Source organism: Aotus nancymaae, unplaced genomic scaffold (assembly GCF_030222135.1).
Source record: "Aotus nancymaae isolate 86718 unplaced genomic scaffold, 86718_ANA_hifiasm-v0.15.2.pri h1tg000040l, whole genome shotgun sequence".
In the NCBI taxonomy this organism is placed as follows: domain Eukaryota; kingdom Metazoa; phylum Chordata; class Mammalia; order Primates; family Aotidae; genus Aotus; species Aotus nancymaae.
This window is the reverse complement of record NW_026988454.1, coordinates 76,740,964-76,762,384: the sequence shown is the minus strand read 5'-3', so window position 1 is coordinate 76,762,384 and position 21,421 is coordinate 76,740,964. Positions and strand designations below refer to the sequence as shown.

At 43.6% G+C, this 21,421-nt stretch overlaps 1 protein-coding gene and 1 pseudogene across 1 annotated transcript; both read left to right on the top strand.

Moving 5' to 3' along the window:
- The first annotated feature begins 10,898 nt into the window (after positions 1 to 10,898).
- Positions 10,899 to 13,796, top strand: LOC105711422 (COP9 signalosome complex subunit 1-like; annotated as a pseudogene).
- A 1,555-nt stretch (positions 13,797 to 15,351) lies between these two features.
- GJA10 (gap junction protein alpha 10) lies at positions 15,352 to 21,187 on the top strand. The gene is given in 3 exon segments (XM_012444281.2): positions 15,352 to 15,411; positions 19,541 to 21,063; positions 21,066 to 21,187. Coding segments are annotated over 2 exon segments (1,629 nt in total). The 5' UTR covers positions 15,352 to 15,411; positions 19,541 to 19,556.
- Positions 21,188 to 21,421: the final 234 nt, after the last annotated feature.

The following is a 21,421-nucleotide window of genomic DNA, read 5'->3' as shown; positions in this document are numbered from 1 at the left end:
TGTATAAAGGAACAAGAATAAGATTGACTTCAGTCTTCTCAAGTGCAATACTGGGTGTAGGAAAACAATGTCATATTTAAAGTACTGGACTTAAAGTTTTAATCTATCTAAATTGTCATTCAAATGTGAGGACTTAATAGAAACATTAAGATTTACCAAGGATCTCTATCCGAAGGAAAAGAAGTCACTATATCACAAAGACACCTACACATGTTTATTGCAGCACAATTCACAATTGCAAAGATACAGAATTAACCAAGTGTCCATCAACTGATGAGTGGATAAAGAGAATGTGGTATACATATACCATGGAGAGCTACTCAACGATACAAAAAGAAAAAAATAATGTCTTTTGGAGCAACTTGGATGGAACTGGAGGCTGTTATTCTAAGTAAAGTAACTCAGGAATTGAAAACCAGATACCAGTCCCAGCACTTTGGGAGGCCCAGGTGAGCAGATTACCTGAGGTCAGGAGTTCGAGACCAGCCTGGCCAACACTGGAAAATGCCCTATCTACTAAAAATACAAAAATTAGCTAGGTGTGGTGGCAGGTGCCTGTAATCACAGCTACTCCGGAGGCTGAAGCAAGGAGAATTACTTGAACCTGGGAGGTGGAGGTTGCAGTGAGCCAAGATCATGCCACTGTACTCCAGCCTGGGCAACAAAGTGAGACTTCAGCTCAAAAAACTAAAACAAAAAATCCAGAAACCCCTTTCTGCTTCCACTGCCATGATGACACTCATGAAAAAGCTTGTGGCAAAGTGGGGCAAAAAAAAAAAAAGCAAGTTCTGATATTTACTCTTAATTGCCCCCACTGTAGAGGATGGAATCATGGATGCTGCTAAGCTGCTAAGTTTGAGCAGTTTTTGCAAGAGGGGATCAAAGTGAATGGAAAAGCCAGGAATCTCAATGGAGGCGGCGTGACCATGGATAGGAGCAAGAGCAAGATCACCATAATTTCCAAGGTGATTTTTTTCCTAAAGGTATTTGAAATATCTCACCAAAGAATATTTGAAGAAAGGGCCGGGCGCGGTGGCTCACGCCTATAATCCCAGCACTTTGGGAGGCTGAGGCGGGTGGATCACGAGGTCAAGAGATCGAGACCATCCTAGTCAACATGGTGAAACCCCGTCTCTACTAAAAATACAAAAATTAGCTGGGCGTGGTGGCGCGTGCCTGTGGTCCCAGCTACTCCGGAGACTAAGGCAGGAGAATTGCTTGAACCCAGGAGGCGGAGGTTGCGGCGAGCCGAGATCGCGCCATTGTACTCCAGCCTGGGTAACAAGAGCGAAACTCCGTCTCAAAAAAGAAAAAAAAAAAAAGAATATTTGAAGAAAAATAATCTGTGGAATTGGTTGCACGTAGTTGCTAACAGTGAAGAAAGTTATGAATCATGTTACTTCCAAATTAGGACAAATAGGAGGAAGAAGATGAGGATTAAAATTCATTTATGTGGAATATTTTGTATGAGTTTTTTAATAAAACTTGGGAACCGGAGGGAAAAAAGTCAGATACCTCATGTTCTCACTTATAAATGGGAGCTAAGCTATGGGTATGCAAAGGCATACAGAGTGGTATAATGGATATTGAGACTCAGAAGGGGGAATGGGGAAGGGATGAAAAACAACATTTTGTTTTTTCAGACAGAGTCTTGCTCTGTTGCCCAGGCTGGAGTGCAATGGCGCCATTTTGGCTCACTGCAACCTCCGCTTCCCGAATTCAAGCAATTCTCCTGCCTCAGCTTCCTGAGTAGCTGGGATTACAGGCACCTACCACCATGCCCGGCTAAGTTTTGTATTTTTAGTAGAGATGGGGTTTCACCATGGTGGCCAGGCTGCTCTCGAACTCCCAACCTCAGGCGATCCACCCGCCTTGGCCTCCCAAAGTGCTGGAATTACAGGTGTGAGCCACTGCGCCTATATTGAGTACAATATTCGTGACGTCAGCGACTGGTGCACTAAAATCCTAGACTTCAGCACTATGCAATTCATCCATGTAACTGAAAACCATTTGAACCTCTAAAGTTACAGAAAATTTTTAAAAAATTTAAAAAGAGATTTGCCAATGATTCACATTGAAACATTTCAGAAAAAATACTCAACAAAAAGTCCAGAAAATATTGCAAAAGCTATGGGGATAAGTGTTCAGATACCTCAGTAAGATATGTATAGGGAGAGAAAGATATTTTTAGAAAACAGTAAATTAGAATTATAATTTTAGACAGTATCAACATAATGGTGAGTAGAGGAGAACAAGGAAGCATACAAATGTTATAGTTCTTGCCTTGTTAGGAAGAAGGTGTAGACATAAACATGTCAAACTCAAAACTGAGGTATGGCATTCACATATGAAAGTGCATGAAAGAAATGGTGAGTTTTCACAAAGCGAACACTTGTATAACAGCACCCAGATTAAGAACTAGAACATTACCAGCCCTCCAGAGTGCCCCCGTCACCATTCCTAGTATTAGTCCTTCCTTCTCCCTAGGGACATACACTATCAGAACACTATCCCTGATTTACATTATCATAGATTAGTTTTACTTGTCTTTGAACTTTCAAATGGAATTGTAACTGTAGATACGATTTGGCTTCTTTCATTAAGCAGTATGTGAGGTTCATGCTTGTGTTGAGTATAGCAATAGTAAATTCTCACTGTTGTATATATTTCAGTTGAACCACAACCTATCCCACTGTCATAGACATTTGTGTTCTAGTTCGGGACTGTTAGAAGTAATGCTGTTATGCACAGTTTGAAAAAAAATTGTGGCAAATATCTATAATGAAATGTAGTAGTTTAACCATTTTATTTTATTTTATTTTATTTTATTGAGACAGAGTTTTGCTCTTGCTGCCCGGGCTGGAGTACAGTGGTATGATCTCGGCTCACTGCAACCTCCATATCCCCGGTTCAAACGATTCTCCTGCCCCAGCCTCCCGAGTAGCTGGGATTACAGATATGCGCCACCATGCCTGGCTAATTTTGTATTTTTAGTAGAGACAGGATTTCTCCACGTTGGGTCAGGCTGGTCTCGAACTCCCAACCTCAGGTGACCCACCTGCCTCAGCCTCCCAAAGTGCTGGGATTACAGGCATGAGTCACCACACCTGGCCAGTTTAACCATTTTAAAAAATACAGTTCAGTGACATTAATTACATTCACATGTGGTCATCACCACCACCCATCTCCAAATCGTTTTTATCTTCCTGACTGAAACTCTACCCACTCTATGCATTCAACAGTAACATTAGACAGTAACCATTCCCTACTTGCTTTCCAGCCTTTGGTAACCACTATTCTGTGTTCTCTCTCTGTTAATTTGACTATTCTGGGTAGCTCACAGAAGTGGAATCACACGGCCTGGCGAGGTGGTTCACGCCTGTAATCCTAGCACTTTGGGTGACCGAGGCGGGCAGATCACCTGAGGTCAGGTGTTCAAGACCAGGTTGCCCAACATGGAGAAACCCTGTCTCTATTTAAAAACACAAAAATGAACTGGGCATAGTGGCACACACCTGTAGTCCCAGCTACTAGGGAGGCTGAAGGAGGAGAATCCCTTGAACACCCAAGGCGGAGGTTGCAGTGAATTGAGATCATGCCACTCAGGGCAGCAGAGCGAGACTCCATTCTCAAAAAGAGAAGTGAAATCGGGTTGGGTGTGGTGGCTCACGCCTGTAATCCCAGCACTTTGGGAGGCCAAGGCAGGTGGATCACCTGAGGTCAGGAGTTTGAGACCAGCCTGGCCAACATGGCAAAACGCTGTCTCTACTGAAAATACAAAAAAATTAGCTGGCATGGTGGTGTGTGCCTGTAATCCCAGTTACTTGGGAGGCTGAGGCAAGAGAGTTGCTTGAACCCAGGCAGTGGAGGTTGCAGTGAGCTGAGATTGTGCCACTGCACTCCAGCCTGGGTAACAAGAACGAAACTCCATCTCAAAAAAAAAAAAAAAAAAGTAGAATCACATAATATTTGTCCTTTTGTGTCTGGCTTGTTTCACTTAGCATAATATCTTCAAGGTTCATCCATGTTGTAGAATATGTCAGAATTTTCTTCCTTTCTAAGATTGAATAATATTCCATTATATGCATCTACAGCATTTTATTTTTTTTGGAACAGAGTCTCTCTTTGTTGCCCAAGATGGAATGCAGTGGCATGATCTCAGCTCACTGCAACTTCCTTGCCCAGGTTCAAACGATTCTCATGCCTCAGCCTCCCTAGTAGCTGGGACTACAGGTGTGCGCCACAATGGCTGGCTATTTATTTATTTATTTATTTATTTATTTTCAGTAGAGACAGTGTTTCACCATGTTGGCCCAGCTGGTCTCAAATTCCTGGTCTCAAGTGATCCACCAACCTTGACCTCCCGAAGTGCTGAGATTATAGGCATGAACAACCTGGTCTATTTTATTATTTATTAATTTACTCTTTTTTTTTTTTTTTTTGGTCTCACTTTGTTGCCCAGACTAGAGTGCAATGATGCAGTCACTGCTCACTGCAGCCTTGACTTCTTGGGCTCAAGTGATCCTCTCAGCCTCCTAAGTAGCTGGGACTGCAGGCACATGCCACCATACCCAGCTAATTTTTGTATATTTTATAGAGATTTTGCAATGTTGCCCAGGCTGGTCTTAGACTCCTGAGCTCAAGCAATCCTCCCTCCCAGTCTTCCAAAGTGTTGGGATTATGGGGTGAGCCACTGTGCCCTGCCTATCACTTTTTATTTAACCATTCAGTGGACATTTGGGTTGTTTCCACATTTAGGCTACCGTGGAGTATTATGAACACAGGTGTTCATATTTGAGGCCCTGCTTTCTTTTATTTACTCATTTATTTATTTTCTTTCTTACCAGCTTCTACATCAAGGACACAAAGTTCGGCAGGGTGCACTGGCTCATGCCCGTAATCCCAGCACTTTGGGAGGCCAAGGCAGGATGATCACTTGAACCCAGGAGTTAAAGACCAGCCTGGGCAACATAGTGGGACCCTGTCTCTACAGAAAAGTAAAAAAATTAGCCAGGGCCGGGCACAGTGGCTCAGGCCTGTAATCCCAGCACTTTGGGAGGCCAAGGCGGGTAGATCACGAGGTCAGGAGATTGAGGTCATCCTGGCTAACATGGTGAAACCCCATCCCTACTAAAAATGCAAAAAATTAGCCCTCCTGGGTTTAAGAATCACTTGAACCCAGGAGGCAGAGGTTGCAGTGAGCCAAGATGGCACCACTGCACTCCAGCCTGGGTGACAGAGCGAGACTGTCTAAAAAAAAAATTAGCCAGATGTCGTGGCGCCGGAGTGCGGTAACACACCCCTGTGATCCCAGCTACTCAGGTGGTTGAAGTGGGAGGGCTGCTTGGGCCTGGAAAGTCAAGGCTCCAGTGAGCCATGATTGTGCCAATGCACTCCAGACTGGGAGAGAGTGTGAGACCCTGTCTCAGAAAAAGAAGAAAAAAATGTATACTGTTTATCATCTTACAAAAGTTTCTTTCTAGGCCAGGTGCAGTGGCTCATGTCTGTAATCCCAGCACTCTGGGAGGTCAAGTCAGGTGCATCACTTGAGGTCAGGAGTTCCAGACCAGCCTGGCCAACATGGTGAAACCCCGTCTCTACTAAAAACACAAAAATTAGCTGGGCATGGTGACGCAGACCTGTAATCCCAGCTACTCAGGAGGCTGAGGCTGGAGAATCGCTTGAACCTGGGAGGCAGAGGTTGCAGTGAGCCGAGATTGTGCCACTGTACTCTGCCTGGGTGACAGTGAGACTCCATCTCAAAAAAAAAAAAATCTTCTTTATTTATTTTCCCCTTTATTAAATATGGTAAATTAAATCATTAAAAATTAAACCTTGCAGTTTCAGAATAAACTTAACTTTATTTTTACTTTATTTATTTATTTGAGACGGAGTTTCGCTCTTGTTGCCCAGGCTGGAATGCAATGGTGTGATCTCAGCTCACCGAAATCTCTGCCCCCCCCGGTTCAAGTGATTCTCCTGCCTCAGCCTCCTGAGTAGCTGGGATTAAAGGTGCCCACCACCATGCCTGGCTAATTTTTTGTAGTTTTAGTAGAGACAGGGTTTCACCATATTGGCCAGGCTGGTCTCGAACTCCAGACCTCAGGTGATCCACCCACCTCGGCCTCCCAAAGTGCTGGGATTACAGGCATGAGCCGCCGCACTCAGCCTCCTTATTTTCTTAAAACTCCTTGTCAACACAATAATAAACACAACTTTGAAGTAATATATATATTTTTTAATATACTGCTGGATGTAGTTTACTAATGTTTTATTTAGGATATTCTGCTGTTTTTTTGTGTGTGTGAGATTGACTTACATTTTTTCTTTCTTTTTTTTTTTTTGAGATGGAGTCTCGTTCTGTCAACCAGGCTGGAGTGCAGTGGCAAGATTTTGGCTCACAGCAATCTCTGCCTCCTGGGTTCAAGAGATTCTCCTGCCTCAGCCTTCTGAGTAGCTGGGACTATAGGCATGTGTCACCATGCCCAGCTAATTTTTTTTGTATTTTTTAGTAGAGATGTGGTTTCACCGTGTTAGCCAGGCTGGTCTCGATCTCCTGACCTCATGATCCACCTGCCTCAGCCTCCCAAAGTGCTGGGATTACAGGCGTGAGCCACTGCACCTGGCTACATATTTTTCTTTCTTAATGTCTTGTCAGGTTTTGGTATCCAAGTTATTATGCTGACTTCATAAAATGAATTGGAATGCATTCCCTCCATTTAAATTCTTTTTTTTTTTTTTTTTGAGACGGAGTTTCGCTCTTGTTACCCAGGCTGGAGTGCAATGGCATGATCTCGGCTCACCGCAACCTCCGCCTCCTGGTTTCAGGCAATTCTCCTGCCTCAGCCTCCTGAGTAGCTGGGATTACAGGCACGCGCCACCATGCCCAGCTAATTTTTTGTACTGTTAGTAGAGACGGTGTTTCACCATGTTGACCAGGATGGTCTCAATCTCTTGACCTCGTGATCCACCCGCCTCGGCCTCCCAAAGTGCTGGGATTACAGGCGTGAGCCACCGCGCCCGGCTTTTTTTTTTTTTTTTAAAGGTGGGGTTTCACCATGTTGGCCAGGCTGGTCTTGAACTCCTGACCTCAGGTGATCTACCCACCTTGGCCTCCCAAAGTGCTAGGACTACAGGTGTGAGCCACTGTGCCTGGCCCTCCTTTTAAATTCTTGAAAAGTTACATGATAATATCTGTGAAAAACATGAGCATAAGCCCATTGCTGAACTTCTTCTGTGAAATCTGTTTCTTGAACAGAAAATGTGTATCATACCATAATGGTGAATAATAAGTATTCCGTTAGGCTGTGCTTGGTGGTGCTGACAAAAGCATTAAGGTCACTTGGAGAATATGTCTCTCCCAGTGAGAACAAATTACATTCCCCTCCATGGATAGGGTCAGTCTGATATAAGAAACCTGCTAATAGGTAGTTGGTTAGTCCACACTGGGACTTAACTTTGACTTTGTTCCGACATGTTAAGCCTTCCACAGCGGAGGCACCCAGGTCAGCCTTGGTGAGTGGAAGTCCATGTCGCTGAGCCCATAGCCTTCTTTCTCACCACCATGGTGATTTTGTATATGGGCCCATTGAGCAAACACTGGGTTTGCAAGGGAAAGACACAGACTGACATCCCCAGAATGGATTATTTTGTTCATCTCATATGGAAATTTTCTTCTACAGTGTCTTTGGTGAACACTGACATAAAACACAAATCTCTTCACATTTTGTTTCTAATCCTAGAAGTCCATTCATGATACTTCTTAGACCTTGTCACAGTTTTTTTTTCCAAGTCTTCAACCATCCAGCCAAACCTTTCACCACTTCCCTTGGATGTGGCCCTTCCCCACTCCAGCTGAAGACAATCATATATGCTGCTCAAAGCTCTACCTCCCAGGAGAATTTCCCTTCACCTTTATCTGCTGGTTGGCTTTGTAACAAGGTAGCAGTCTTTTTCTGGCCTTTGCTGGCACATCAGTCAGAAACATCTGGAAAATAGGCCCAAATCTTTTTTCTCCCCCTCAGTTAACTGGTCATAAGGAACTCCACACGAGCCTCTAGATAGATGTTGACTGAGTGAGAAGAGAAGCAGGTACAGTATTGAGTATCAAAGGAGTCTGCTTATGCAACTAATACACCTTCCAGACCTACTTCAGCCTGATGTTTTATATAACATTGACATTTATTAATGTATTGCTGCTGTGTGCCCAACCTACGGTGGCATGGGCCAGATAATACCCAGTTCATTCTGGATATCTCAGGTCACCTGGTCACTGGATTCATCACAGTTAGGCATTCAGTCTCTAACAGGGCATAGCTATGCTCCAGAACACTGAAGCTCTGCACTATCATTCTTTTATTGAGACTTGCTAGAGCCTCCATGTGATATATTGTATTAGTCGGTTCTCATGTGGCTAATAAAGACATACCCAAGACTGGGTAATTTATAAAGAAAAAGAAGTTTAGTGGATTCAACAGTTCCACATGGCTGGGGAGGCCTCACAATCATGGTGGCAGGCAAGAGAGCTTGTGTAGGGGAACTCCCATTTATAAAACCATCTGATCTCATGAGACTTATTCGAGAGGGGACAGGTGGGGGGCTGGAAAAAAGAATAAAAGAGACTTATTCACTACCAGGAGAACAGTATGGGGGAAACGATCCCCATGATTCAATTATCTCCATGTGGCCCCGCCCTTGACACTTGGGGATTATTACAATTCAAGGTGGGATTTGGGTGGGGACACAGCCAAACCACATTGCATATTTATTAGCTAAAGTTTAAATTCATCTAATTTGCTGGGATTTTGCAAACTCTTGCACTGCAGCCTGAACTTATTGCAGAGCTTTTTCTTTCTCTGTTTCCCAGTAAAAGCTCACAGCCTTACAGGTTACTCATTTAATGGGCCGGAGTAGCATATCAAATGACCTCCACAATTCACAAAGGCTTATCAAGCATGGCATCTTTTTTTTTTTTTTTTGTATGGTGGTGGTGGTTGTGGTAGTTGTACTGCAAGGGTTAGAAACTGCTTTCACTTGGGAAGGGCTGTATCTCCAGAAACTTGGCTGAGGTGGCAGGTCCCTAAATTTTTGTGGGGCTTATATTCTACCCCGTGGCCTGCATTTGTCTTGTTATTAAAACATCTATAGTACTTTTCTCTTGCTCATCAGATCTAATCAGCATAATGTTATCAATGTAGTGACCCAGTATGATATTCTGGGGGATATCAAGATCATCTAGACCTCTGTGACCTAGATTATAGCAGAGAACAGAAAAATTGACGTAGCCTCAGGCAAGATGGTGAAAGATGTATTGTTCACCCTGCCAGATAAAAGCAAATTGTTGGAGGTTGGCAGCTAACATTCTAACACTCGAGGGTCTTACAAAAATCAAGAAAGGAGCCATTCTCAGATGTCAGGCTTGCTCAGCTCATGAAACTTAGAATTAAGAAAAAAATATATATTTCATAAAAATACATATTTCCATAAACAACATATAGGATTTGAGTTTTAAATTTATGAGAGTATTCCAATGTATGTATTGTTCTCTGACTTCCTTTATTCACTCAGAATTTTTTTTTTTCAAATGGAGTTTCCTTCCTGTTCCCCAGGCTGGAGTACAATAGCGAGATCGAGGCTCACTGCAACCTCTGCCTCCCGGGTTCAAGTGATTCTCCTGCCTCAGCCTCCCAAGTAGCTGGGATTACAGGCATGCACCACCATGCCCAGCTAATTTTTTGTTTTTAGTAGAGACAGGGTTTCACCATCTTGGTTGGTCAAGCTGGTCTCGAACTCCTGACCTCAGGTGATCCACCCACCTTGGCCTCCCAAAGTGTTGGGATTACAGGCGTGAGCCACTTTATCCAGTTGAGGTTGATTATTTTTAATTCAATTTTACCTCCCTTAACTTTATTGTTGTCTGAATTTACCTTAGCGATTACACATGCATCCTTTACTTTTATCAATGTTTAATGTTCTGCCTCTGATGAAATGCATTCAAGGTATTACATTCATTACTTTTCATGTGACTTTTAACCTAATACTATACAAATACACTTATTAATACATCGTATGTTTTTACCTCTAGTTAATTCTGACAGACAATTTGTACTCTGGGCTGATGTGCCAGGCTAGTGGGATTTTAATGTCACCTGTCTACCTTTCATTATCATCCTTTTTAAAAACTACATGACCAAAAATAGAATAGGCAGATGACACTGATGAACTATGAGTAATTTTGTGCACTTCTACATTTTATATGGAAAAGAGCAGGCTTACAAATGTGCCTTAGAGCTGTGATCTGAAACCCTCATTAGGTTCTAGTGATGCCCTTGCAGTCAACACCTCTAAGATGGCACTCAGATTACGTGCCTGAGAGGTGACTAGTGAAAGATGCTGCACATTGAGAGGTTGGAAAGCTGGCCTGTTGGCACTGGGCAAGTTGTTTGACCTCTCTGGAATTCTAATTCTTTCTCTACAAAAATCAGACCTAGGTTTTTAAGGCTACTACTGGCTTCCAGATTCTCTATTAAAAAAGAAAAATATTTGGCCAGGTGCAGTGGCTCACTCCTGTAATCCCAGCACTTTGGGAAGTGGAGGCAGACACATCACTTGAGGCCAGGAGTTTGAGAGCAGCCTGGCCAACGTGGTGAAACCCCGTCTCTACTAAAAGTACAAAAATTAGCCAGGCGTGGTGGCTCATGTTTGTAATCCCAGCTACTCAGGAGACTCAGGCGGGATCATAGCTTGAACCCGGGAGGCAGAGGTTGCAGTGAGCTGAGAGGTCGCCACTGCACTCCAGCCTGGGCGACAGAGGGAGACTCCACCTCATTTAAAAAACAATTATATATATATATATATAACATTTACATATATATAAAATTTGCTGTAGGTGAGACCTCCTCCTGCCTGGCATGGCCAGGAACTTCATCCAGAGCGCCAGCTTGTCGTCCTGTACACTGCTCTAAGAGGCAGCCGTGGAGCCCATGGAAATCAACGTGGACCCCTCGGAGGACGTGCAGAATGCACCCGATGTCAACTATGTGGTGGACCCCACCCTGGAACTGGAGCAGTGCGTTGCCAGTTGCAGGGGCCTGATGCACACTGAGTGGCTGCAGTTCATTGCTGCCTACTGCCTCTTGGTATTGTCGGAGGCCCTGAAGATGGCGCTCTCCTTTGTGTAGAGAATTTTTAACATGGACATGTACAAGAGGTCCACCAGGGGCTCTTGGAGGCCACCAGGGAGCTACAGAACGCACCCGACGCTATCCCCAAGAGTGGCATGGAGCCCCCTTCCCTGGACACGGCCTGGGTGGAGGCCACTCAAGAGGCTCTGCTGAAGCTGGAGAAGCCGGACGCGGACCTGAAGAACTATAAGGTTCACCCCACCAAGGAGAGCATCAGGCATAGCCATGATGACCTGGGCCTCAGCTATGCCCTCAAGTGTTACTCCCTGCCTGAGACTACCGCAGCAACACCAAGCACACCATCAACATGTCCTCAACGTCTTCAAGGTCAGTGTCTACTTGCAAAATTAGCCTCACTTGCTGAGCCGTGTCAGCAAGGCCGAGTCCACCCTGGAGACTGCGGAGCAGCGAGGACAGGGGAGCAGCCAGCCAGGCCCAGGCAGTCTTCACTGAGCTCCATTGTGCTGTAGGTTTGGCCCAGCTGGCTGCAAGGAAGGATAAGTAGGCTGCCAAATGCTTCCTGCTGGCTTCGTTTGATCACTATGGCGTCCGTGAGCTGCTGTCCTCCAGCAACGTGACTGTCTGTGGGGGCCTGTGCCCCTTGGCCACCTTCGACCAGCAGGAGCTGCAGGCCACCTCATCACCAGCAGCTCCTTCAAGTTGTTCTTGGAGCTGGAGCCACAGGTTGGAGACATCATCTTCAAATTCCACGAGTCCAAGTGTGCCTCGTGTCTGAAGATGCTAGACGATGTAGGGCCACCTTGAGCCTTGGGGCCAGGAGTTCAGGACCAGCTGGGTCCACATGGCGAAATCCTGCCTCTACTAAAAATACAAAAATTATCTAGGCTTGGTGGTGCCCGCCTGTAATCCCAGCTACTCAGGAGGCTGAAGCAGGAGAATTGCTTGAGCCTGGGAGGCAGAGGTTGCAGTCAGGCAAGATGGAACCACTGCACTCCAGCCTGGGATACAAATACACTAAAATTAATTCCAGATGGATTAAAGACTTAAATATAAGACCTAATACCATAAAAACCCTAGAAGAAAACCTAGGCAAAACCATTCAGGACATGGGCATAGGCAAGGACTTCGTGATTAAAACACCAAAAGCATTGGCAACAAAAGCCAAAATAGACAAATGGGACCTAATTAAATTCCAGAGCTTCTGTACAGCAAAAGCAACAATCATTAGCGTGAACCAGCAACCAACAGAATGGGAAAAAATTTTTGCAATCTACCCATCTGACAAAGTGCTAATATCCAGAATCTACAAAGAACTAAAACAGATTTACAAGAAAAAAACAAACAAACCCATTCAAAAGTGGGAGAAGGATATGAACATTTTTCAAAAGAAGACATATATGAGGCCAACAAACATATGAAAAAATGCTCATCATCACTGATTATTAGAGAAATGCAAATCAAAACCACATTGAGATATCACCTCATGCCAGTTAGAATAGTGATCATTAAAATCTGGAGACAACAGATGCTGGAGAGGATGTGGAGGAATAGGAACGCTTTTACACTGTCGGTGGGAGTGTAAACTAGTTCAACCATTGTGGAAGACAGTGTGGGGATTCCTCAAGGACCTAGAAATAGAAATTCCATTTGACCCAGCAATCCTATTACTGGGTATATACCCAAAGGATTATAAATTGTTCTATTATAAAGACACATGCACATGTATGTTCATAGCGGCACTGTTTACAATAGCAAAGACCTGGAACCAACCCAAATGCCCATCGATGATAGACTGGACAAGGAAAATGTGGCACATATACACCATGGAATACTATGCAGCCATAAAAAATGAGTTCGTGTCCTTTGTAGGGACATGGATGAATCTGGAAACCGTGATTCTCAGCAAACTGACACAAGAACAGAAAATCAAACACCGCATGTTCTCACTCATAGGCGGGTGTTGAACAATGAGAACACACGGATACAGGGAGGGGAACATCACACACTGGGGTCTGTTGCGGGGGGGCCAAGGGAGGGACTGCAGAGGGGTGGGGAGGTTGAGGAGGGTAAACATGAGGAGAAATGCCAGATGTAGGTGACAGGGGGATGGAGGCAGCAAACCACATTGCCATGTGTATATCTATGCAACAATCCTGCATGATCTGCACATGTACCCCAGAACCTAAAGCACAATTAAAAAAAAAAAAGTGAGACTCTGTCTCACACACACACACACACACAAAAGGAGATGTAGGACAATCTGCTCTCGGACATGTGTACCTCCCCCACTGCCCTCCCCCCAGAACCGTCAGGACCCTGTAGGCCCAGATTCGCAGCTGCGCCCTCAACACGCACAGGGGTGGCGGTGCCCTCAGCCCCGCGGTGGCAGCCTGGGAAGATGGGCTGACGCAGCGGATCCGGGAGGGGCTGATTAGCGCCCGCGTGGACTCGCACAGCAAGATCCTGGACGTCCAGGATGTGAATCAGCGCAGCACCACCTTCGAGAAGTCTCTGCGGATGGGCAGGGAGTTTCAGCACCGCGCCAAAGGCTGGATACTGAGGGCAGCTGTGCTGCGTAATCAGATCCACGTGAAGTTCCACCCGGAGAAGGGAGCCTGGGGAGCGACTCGGGCCAACAACCTGTCCCGATGAGCACCAGTTTCTGAGGGGCAGCCCTCAGCCTCCAGGACGTCTGCACACCCTCCCGCCCCCATGGACCTGCTCACCTCGAGGCAGCTCCGTGCCATCCGCGGCCCGGTGGAGGGCCTGGCGCTGTGTGGCCTCGCACCAAGCGTGCCGTGTGCTGGGGCCTGGGAGGCAGGCGGCTGCTAGCTGTGGACCTTCCTGGAAGGCGGGGTCTGTAGGGTTGGACTGTGTGGGTGTCTGTACCTAAGGAGCAGGCTGTGCAGCGCCGATACCCAGCGGCACCACCTTCCGGAACCCTCCAGGTCCAAGGAGGAGGAAGAGGAGGAAGGGGAGGGGAAAGGGGAAGGAGCGAAGAGTGGGAGGAGAAAGGGGAGGAGAAAGAAGAGGAAGTAGGAGGAGGAGGAGAGGGGGAGGGGGAGGTTTATTTTTTTCTTTCCTATTTTCTTTTCTTTTTTCTTTCTTTTTTTTTGAGACGGAGTCTTGCTCTGTTGCCCAGGTTGGAGTGCAGTATCGCCATCTCAGCTCACTGAAGCCTCCACCTCCTGGGCTCAAGCGATACTCCCACCTCAGCCTCCCAAGTAGCTGGAGCTACAGGTGCACACCGCCATGCCCAGATCATTTTTGTATTGTTTTGTAGAGACGGGGTTTTGCAGTGTTGCTCAGGATAGTCTCAAACTCCTGGGCTCGAGCGATCTGCTTGAGGCCTCCCAAAGTGCTGGGATTACAGGCATGAGCCACTACATGCTGCCCTTCTTTTCTTTTCTTTTCTTTTCTTTTGAGAGTCTTGCTTTGTCACCTAGGCTGGAAAGGGTGGTGCAATCATAGCTCACGCGCAACCTTGAACTCCTGGGCTAAAGTTATCTTTCCTCCTCAGTCTCCTGGGTAGCTAAGACTACAGGGATGCATCACAATGCCCTGTTAATTATTATTATTATTATTTGTAACGATGGGAGTCTCATTATCTTACTCAGGCTGGTCTCCAACTGCTGGCCTCAAGCAATCCTCCCGCCTTGGCCTCCCAAAGTGCTGGTATTATAGGCGTGAACTATCACATCCAACTCTACAAATGTTTATTCTCTTTTTTAGATGTTACTTCTTTCAGCATGGCATGATTTGCAATAACACTTTAGGTTTGATTTCCACTCCATTATTATTTGTTCACATTTACGAGGCCAGACTCACCCCAGGCAGCTGTTTGTGAAATCGGACATGACTCATTGATCTGTGAGCATTGATTCCTAGAACAATCAACAGACTGAAAGAAATGTGCCCAAACTTAAATCGCTGTATGCATTCACCAGTGCAAAAGGAAAATTCTCATTTGTTTCACTTTCCATTTCCAAATATGATACACCAGGAGAGGTCCCAGCTTGGTATCAATTAGATTAAAATACTTTAAGAAAATTGCAAAGCACCAGAGGACATTTTGAATCTTGCGGGAGGACTAGGTTAGACTCCATCGATCAAAATAACTGTGCTCATTCTGGATTAGGGCCCCACAGCCACCTGATCAGAGCCTTTATATCTGCAACCAGCAGCAATTTTTCCACTAATGAGCCACACACAGTGCAGCTTTAAGGTTCTGAGAACCCAATCGTGATTTTTTTTGTTCACCCATAAGGTAAGTAGTAAATATGTGCACGCTCTTGTTTATGAGAAATATATAGAAAATCCTTGTGGGGGTAGAAAGACAAGATCTGAAATAATATGATGAAAAGGACCATCAGCTTTTTACATAGGAGATGCTAAATTTGTATTTGATAAATAAAAGAAAATTCAAGAATATTTCTAAGACCCACACTAATTTAATGGTAAGAAATAGTTATTTTTAGAAAACGGACTGATTGTCTAAAGGACAAAATGTCTTGTATTTTCATATGTAAGATTGTATTTCTGTTTTTCATATAGGTTAAGCTCAGTTTTCCTTTCCTTGCTATTTAAAAATAATAATTTCCACATTTTAAAGAGACAGTGGCAAAAAGAAGTATTATATAGTTTAACACTGCCGAACAGGAATAAAATTGACATAAGTTAGCTTTCCCACCTCTGGGTTTCTATAGAAAATAGAAGCTATAGGTTTTTTTGTTTAAGTGCTAAAGAAATCCTTTATTTATTTATTTTTCCAGATATCTACCTGCAGAGGAAATCTGTTTGTAAAATAAAGAATTATAACCAGAATTTTTTAAGAAAATAATTATGGAAAAAATACCAAAACTCTTTTAAGAAAGGATAGAATTTAGTAAATTATTGCTTTTGGTTAATGAGGTCTGAGTCCTGAATTTTAATATCTGATTTTTATTTGCAAGTAATATAAATAACTGCATTCTTAATTTTTGAATTTCAAACAATTCACAAGTACATAGAGTAAATTATAAAAGTCTTATTAATACCTCTTCCAAATTCTGAGATTATCTACCACTTTTTCAATTTTATTAAAAATTTATTTATATTTATATATGTACATACAGGTAAAAATTTACATAATGTACACTTTTGATGAAAAATCAGTCATGCTTTCTTAGAACTTTTTTCCTTTCCTTTCTCTTTTTTGCCTCTCTTTTATCCACCTTAACTTTCCCTCCACTCTCATCACATTCAGTAGACCTCAGGTAACCTATATGAGTTCCTGGTGTGTATCCTTCTGCATTTTTTTCTTCATTCTCAATAAAATCACATGCATATACATCTCATGTACACGTGCATACATATACATGTACATTTATAGAGTTTTATTTTACTCAGTGATTTACAATTCCACACTGAATTTTTGGATTAGTTAATTTGGGGGAGAATTGACATCTTTACCTATATTGCAATTTTCAATCCTTGAGCATGGTATATCACCATTAAATTAAATTTATTTAAATAGTGGTATGTGTGTATGTGTGCGTGTATTTGGCTTTGTCAACTATCCCCCTTCTTGAAACTCTGCTTTGGTTTCAGAGACACCATCCTCATGGTTTTCCTCCTCTCTCTCCTTGGCCATTTCTCATATTTATCTGTAGACTCTTTTTTCCCCTATGCTATTCCCCTTCTGTCATTGTCTTACTTTTTCTTTTTGTCTTTGAGTGATCCTTTCTACCTATTCAGTGATAATTTGCAAATGTGTATCTCCCTTTTGTACCATTTTGTTGTAGACCCAGATGTCTTTTGGACATCTCCACCTTTGCCATTCAGTTTTACTGATAGAATCTGGTTTGTTTTTTTTTTTTTTTTTTTTTGAGGAAGGGTCTCACTCTGTCACCCAGGCTGGACTGCAGTAGTGCAACCATGACTCACTGTATCTTCAAACTCCTGGGCTCAAGTGATCCTCCTACGTCAGCCTCCCAAGTAGCTAGGTCTATAGGCACACACCATTGTGCCTGGTCAACTTTTTCATTTATTTTTTGTAGATACAGGGACCTCACTTTATTGGCCAGCTTGGTCTGCAACTCCCGGGCTCAAGCAGTCCCAAGTAGCTAGGACTATAGGCACTCACCACTGTGCCTGGCCAACTTTTTACATTTATTTTTTGTAGGGACAGGGGCTTCGCTATATTGCTCAACTTGGTCTGCAACTCCTGGGCTCAAGCAGTCCTCCCGCCTCCACTTCCTAAAGTTCTGGGATTACAGGAATGAGTCACCATGCCAGCTAGAATCTGTATTTTTTCTAATTATAATTTTTGGCACTGATGTGCTTAAAAAGCCTTCTACTTCAAGGTCACAAAACATATTATTTTATAATTTATTTTAACACTTTTATGGCTTACTTTTTTACAATTAATATTTTGTTCCATCTGGAATCAATTTTTGGGGGGGAGTAGGAAAAAAATCTAAGGATTCCAAGTTTTTTCTCTCATTTTTTTTGGGTTGACATTCATTTTTATATTATCAGCCTTGGTTCATTTTATAGATTAAGTGGGAGTCCTTAGTGATCAAGTACTGTGAGATTGGGGACCAAATATATCCTGTTATTGAATTCCTAGCATCTAGAACAATGCCTAGGCAATAGCCGTTTGAGTTACTTTATTTTATTTTTTGAGACAGAGTCTTGCTTTGTCTCCTAGGCCTTGGCTTACTGCAACCTCTGCCTCCGGGGTTCAAGCAATTCTCCTGCCTCATACTCCCGAGTAGCTAGGATTTTAAGCATGCACCACCACGCTCAGATAAGTTTTGTATTTTTAGTAGAGACGGAGTTTCACCATGTTGGCCAGGTTGGTCTTGAACTCCTGACCTCAAGTGATCCACCCACCTCAGTCTCCCAAAGTGTTGGGATTACAGGTACGAGCCACTCCACCTGGCCAATAGCAAGATGTTAGCAAATATTACTGAACGAATGAATTATGGAAGCGGATAATTGTTTCATTGTCTTTTTTTGTTTTCTGAGACGGAGTTTTGCTCTTTCACCCAGACTGGAGTGAAGTGGCATGATCTCAGCTCACTGTAATCTCTGCCCGATCCTGGGTTCAAGCGATTCTCCTGCCTCAGCCTCCTGAGTAGCTGGGATTACAGATGTGCACCACCACGCCTGGCTAATTTTTGTATTGTTAGTAGAGACAGGGTTTTGCCATGTTGGCCAGGCTGATCTCAAATTCCTGACCTCAAGAGATCTGCCCGCCTTGGCCTCCCAAAGTGCCAGGATTACAGGTGTGAGTCACCGTGCCTGGCCTCATTATCTATTTTAACTTAATAATGCTTTCCTGTTTTTCCTCTATATCTTTTTTATCTGGAAGCCTTCCATATCTTGGAAAGCTTTAACCTACTAAGTTTTTTCACTGAACCTTGAAAAACATTAGTTTTTCAGGATAAACCAAGTAGCCTGTTCATGTCAGCTACACCTTGATTGTTTCCCAGATCCTAAGCTTGCTAGAGAAGCAGTTTATATTCACTTTTCTTCTAAGTTAGCAAAAATTCCAGGAAAACATGATGTTCCAGCTGTGGCTTAATGGATGTAATTATGTGTTATTGTGTCTGTGTCTGCCTAATCTTTGCTGCTACCCTGATATGAGCCAGTTCCCGAGGGTTTACTTGATTGATTTATATTTTCTTTACCTATATTTTGTCTTGCAGTGAAAGCCCTGTATAACATATCATGAGGATTTACTTTATTTTGCTTGTTGATGGTTATTTTGGTGATAGGGTCAAGGAACAGAATTTTAAAGTGAAAAGACATTCCATTCACTATTATGTATTGAAGACTTCTGTGTGCAACGAGCAGCGTGCTTTAGAGTCTCTATCTGCAAGGGGTGTACCTTTCCAGGAAGGGGACCATAAGCCACACCCATCACAGAACTCATTTAGGCACAGTCCCAGATGAATAGTATTAACAATAATGTGAGAATTCTGGAAAGGGGAAATTACAACTTGGGATGGTTAGGGAATACTTCCTGAGGAATTGAGACTCCTTTAAGATCATGTCAGATGTATGATAAGTAGAGCATCTCGTATGGATAGAAAAATGAATACAATGGTGCAATTAGAATGAATTGTGCAAATGTGGAGGCCTATTAGTATGCTAGAATAACAGGCATCTGTGTGGGGGAGAGTAAAAGAGGATAGGATGAAAACTGAGTGAAATGGTGGGATCTTTAGTGTTTTTTCAAAAATTAATATCTTAAGAAATATCTTATTTTAAGCCTGGGCTATAAATATTAGGGCTGGAAGATCTTTCATAGTTTTGCAGACATACAAAAGAACCTGCTGTATTTTTGAGTCTGTGTCTATATATTACAACCATGGGTACTATTAATCTCTGTTTTCTGTATATTTCAGACATTAGTCTTTAACCATGGGGGATTGGAACTTATTGGGTGGCATCCTAGAGGAAGTTCACTCCCACTCAACCATAGTGGGGAAAATCTGGCTGACCATCCTTTTCATCTTCCGAATGCTGGTACTTCGTGTGGCTGCTGAGGATGTCTGGGATGATGAACAGACAGCATTTGCCTGCAACACCCGGCAGCCAGGTTGCAACAATATCTGTTATGATGATGCCTTCCCTATCTCTTTGATCAGGTTCTGGGTTTTACAGATCATCTTTGTGTCTTCTCCTTCTTTGGTCTATATGGGCCATGCACTTTATAGGCTCAGGGCCTTTGAGAAAGAGAGGCAGAGGAAAAAGTCGCACCTTAGAGCCCAGATGGAGAATCCAGAGCTTGACTTGGAGGAGCAGCAAAGGATAGATAGGGAACTGAGGAGGTTAGAGGAGCAGAAGAGGATCCATAAAGTCCCTCTGAAAGGATGTCTGCTGCGTACTTATGTCTTACACATCTTGACCAGATCTGTACTGGAAGTAGGATTCATGATAGGCCAATATATTCTTTATGGGTTTCAAATGCAGCCCCTTTACAAATGCACTCAACCTCCTTGCCCCAATGCAGTGGATTGCTTTGTATCCAGACCCACTGAGAAGACAATTTTCATGCTTTTTATGCACAGCATTGCAGCCATTTCCTTGTTACTCAATATACTGGAAATATTTCATCTGGGCATTAGAAAAATTATGAGAACACTTTATAAGAAATCCACCAGTGAGGGCATTGAGGATGAAACAGGCCCTCCTCCATTCCATTTGAAGAAATATTCAGTGGCCCAGCAGTGTATGATTTGTTCTTCCTTGCCTGAAAGAATCTCTCCACTTCAAGCTAACAATCAACAGCAAGTCATTCGAGTTAATGTACCAAAGTCTAAAACCATGTGGCAAATCCCACAGCCCAGGCAACTTGAAGTAGACCCTTCCAATGGGAAAAAAGACTGGTCTGAGAAGGATCAGCATAGCGGACAGCTCCATGTTCACAGCCCTTGTCCCTGGGCCGGCAGTGGTGGAAATCAGCACCTGGGACAGCAATCAGACTATTCCTCATTTGGCTTACAGAATACAATATCCCAGTCCTGGCTAGGTAAAACTATGGCCCCTAGAAACTGTCCATCCCATGCAATAGGAACCTGGGAACAGTCCCAGGACCTGGAACCCTCAGGTGAGCCTCTCACAGATCTTCATGGTCACTGCAGAGACAGTGAAGGCAGCATGAGAGAGAGTGGGGTCTGGATAGACAGATCTCACCCAGGCAGTCGCAAGGGCAGCTTTCTGTCTAGATTGCTGTCTGAAAAGCGACATCTGCACAGTGACTCAGGAAGCTCTAGTTCTCAGCATAGCTCCTGCTTGGATTTTCCTCACCGGAAAAACAGCTCCTCACCTCTGCCTTCCGTCACTGGGCACAGAACATCAATGGTAAGACAGACAGCCCTACCGATCATGGAACTATCACAAGAGCTGTTCCAATCTGGATGCTTTTTTCTTTCTTCACTCCTGGGGTGTGTATGTATGTTTGTGTTGACAGAGAGGCAGATGGAGAGGAAGATTATTTATGGAGAGAGAAAATTATTCATTCAATACATTCAGTTAAATTCAATTCATAAAATAAACTTAGAGAATACTTACTTTATACCAAGCACCCTTATAAGTGCTGGGCATATAAATGGATAAAATACAGTCTCTGACATCAAAGGGCTTAGAGCGTAGAAGGAAAATTTAGACAGGTAAACATGTAAATATATCAAGTATACGATGTCATGTTAGTGGGAATGAGTGAGCAAAGGAGGGAGTGGTCATATGGATAGGTCAGGGAAAAGTTCATAGTTGAAGTTACTTTG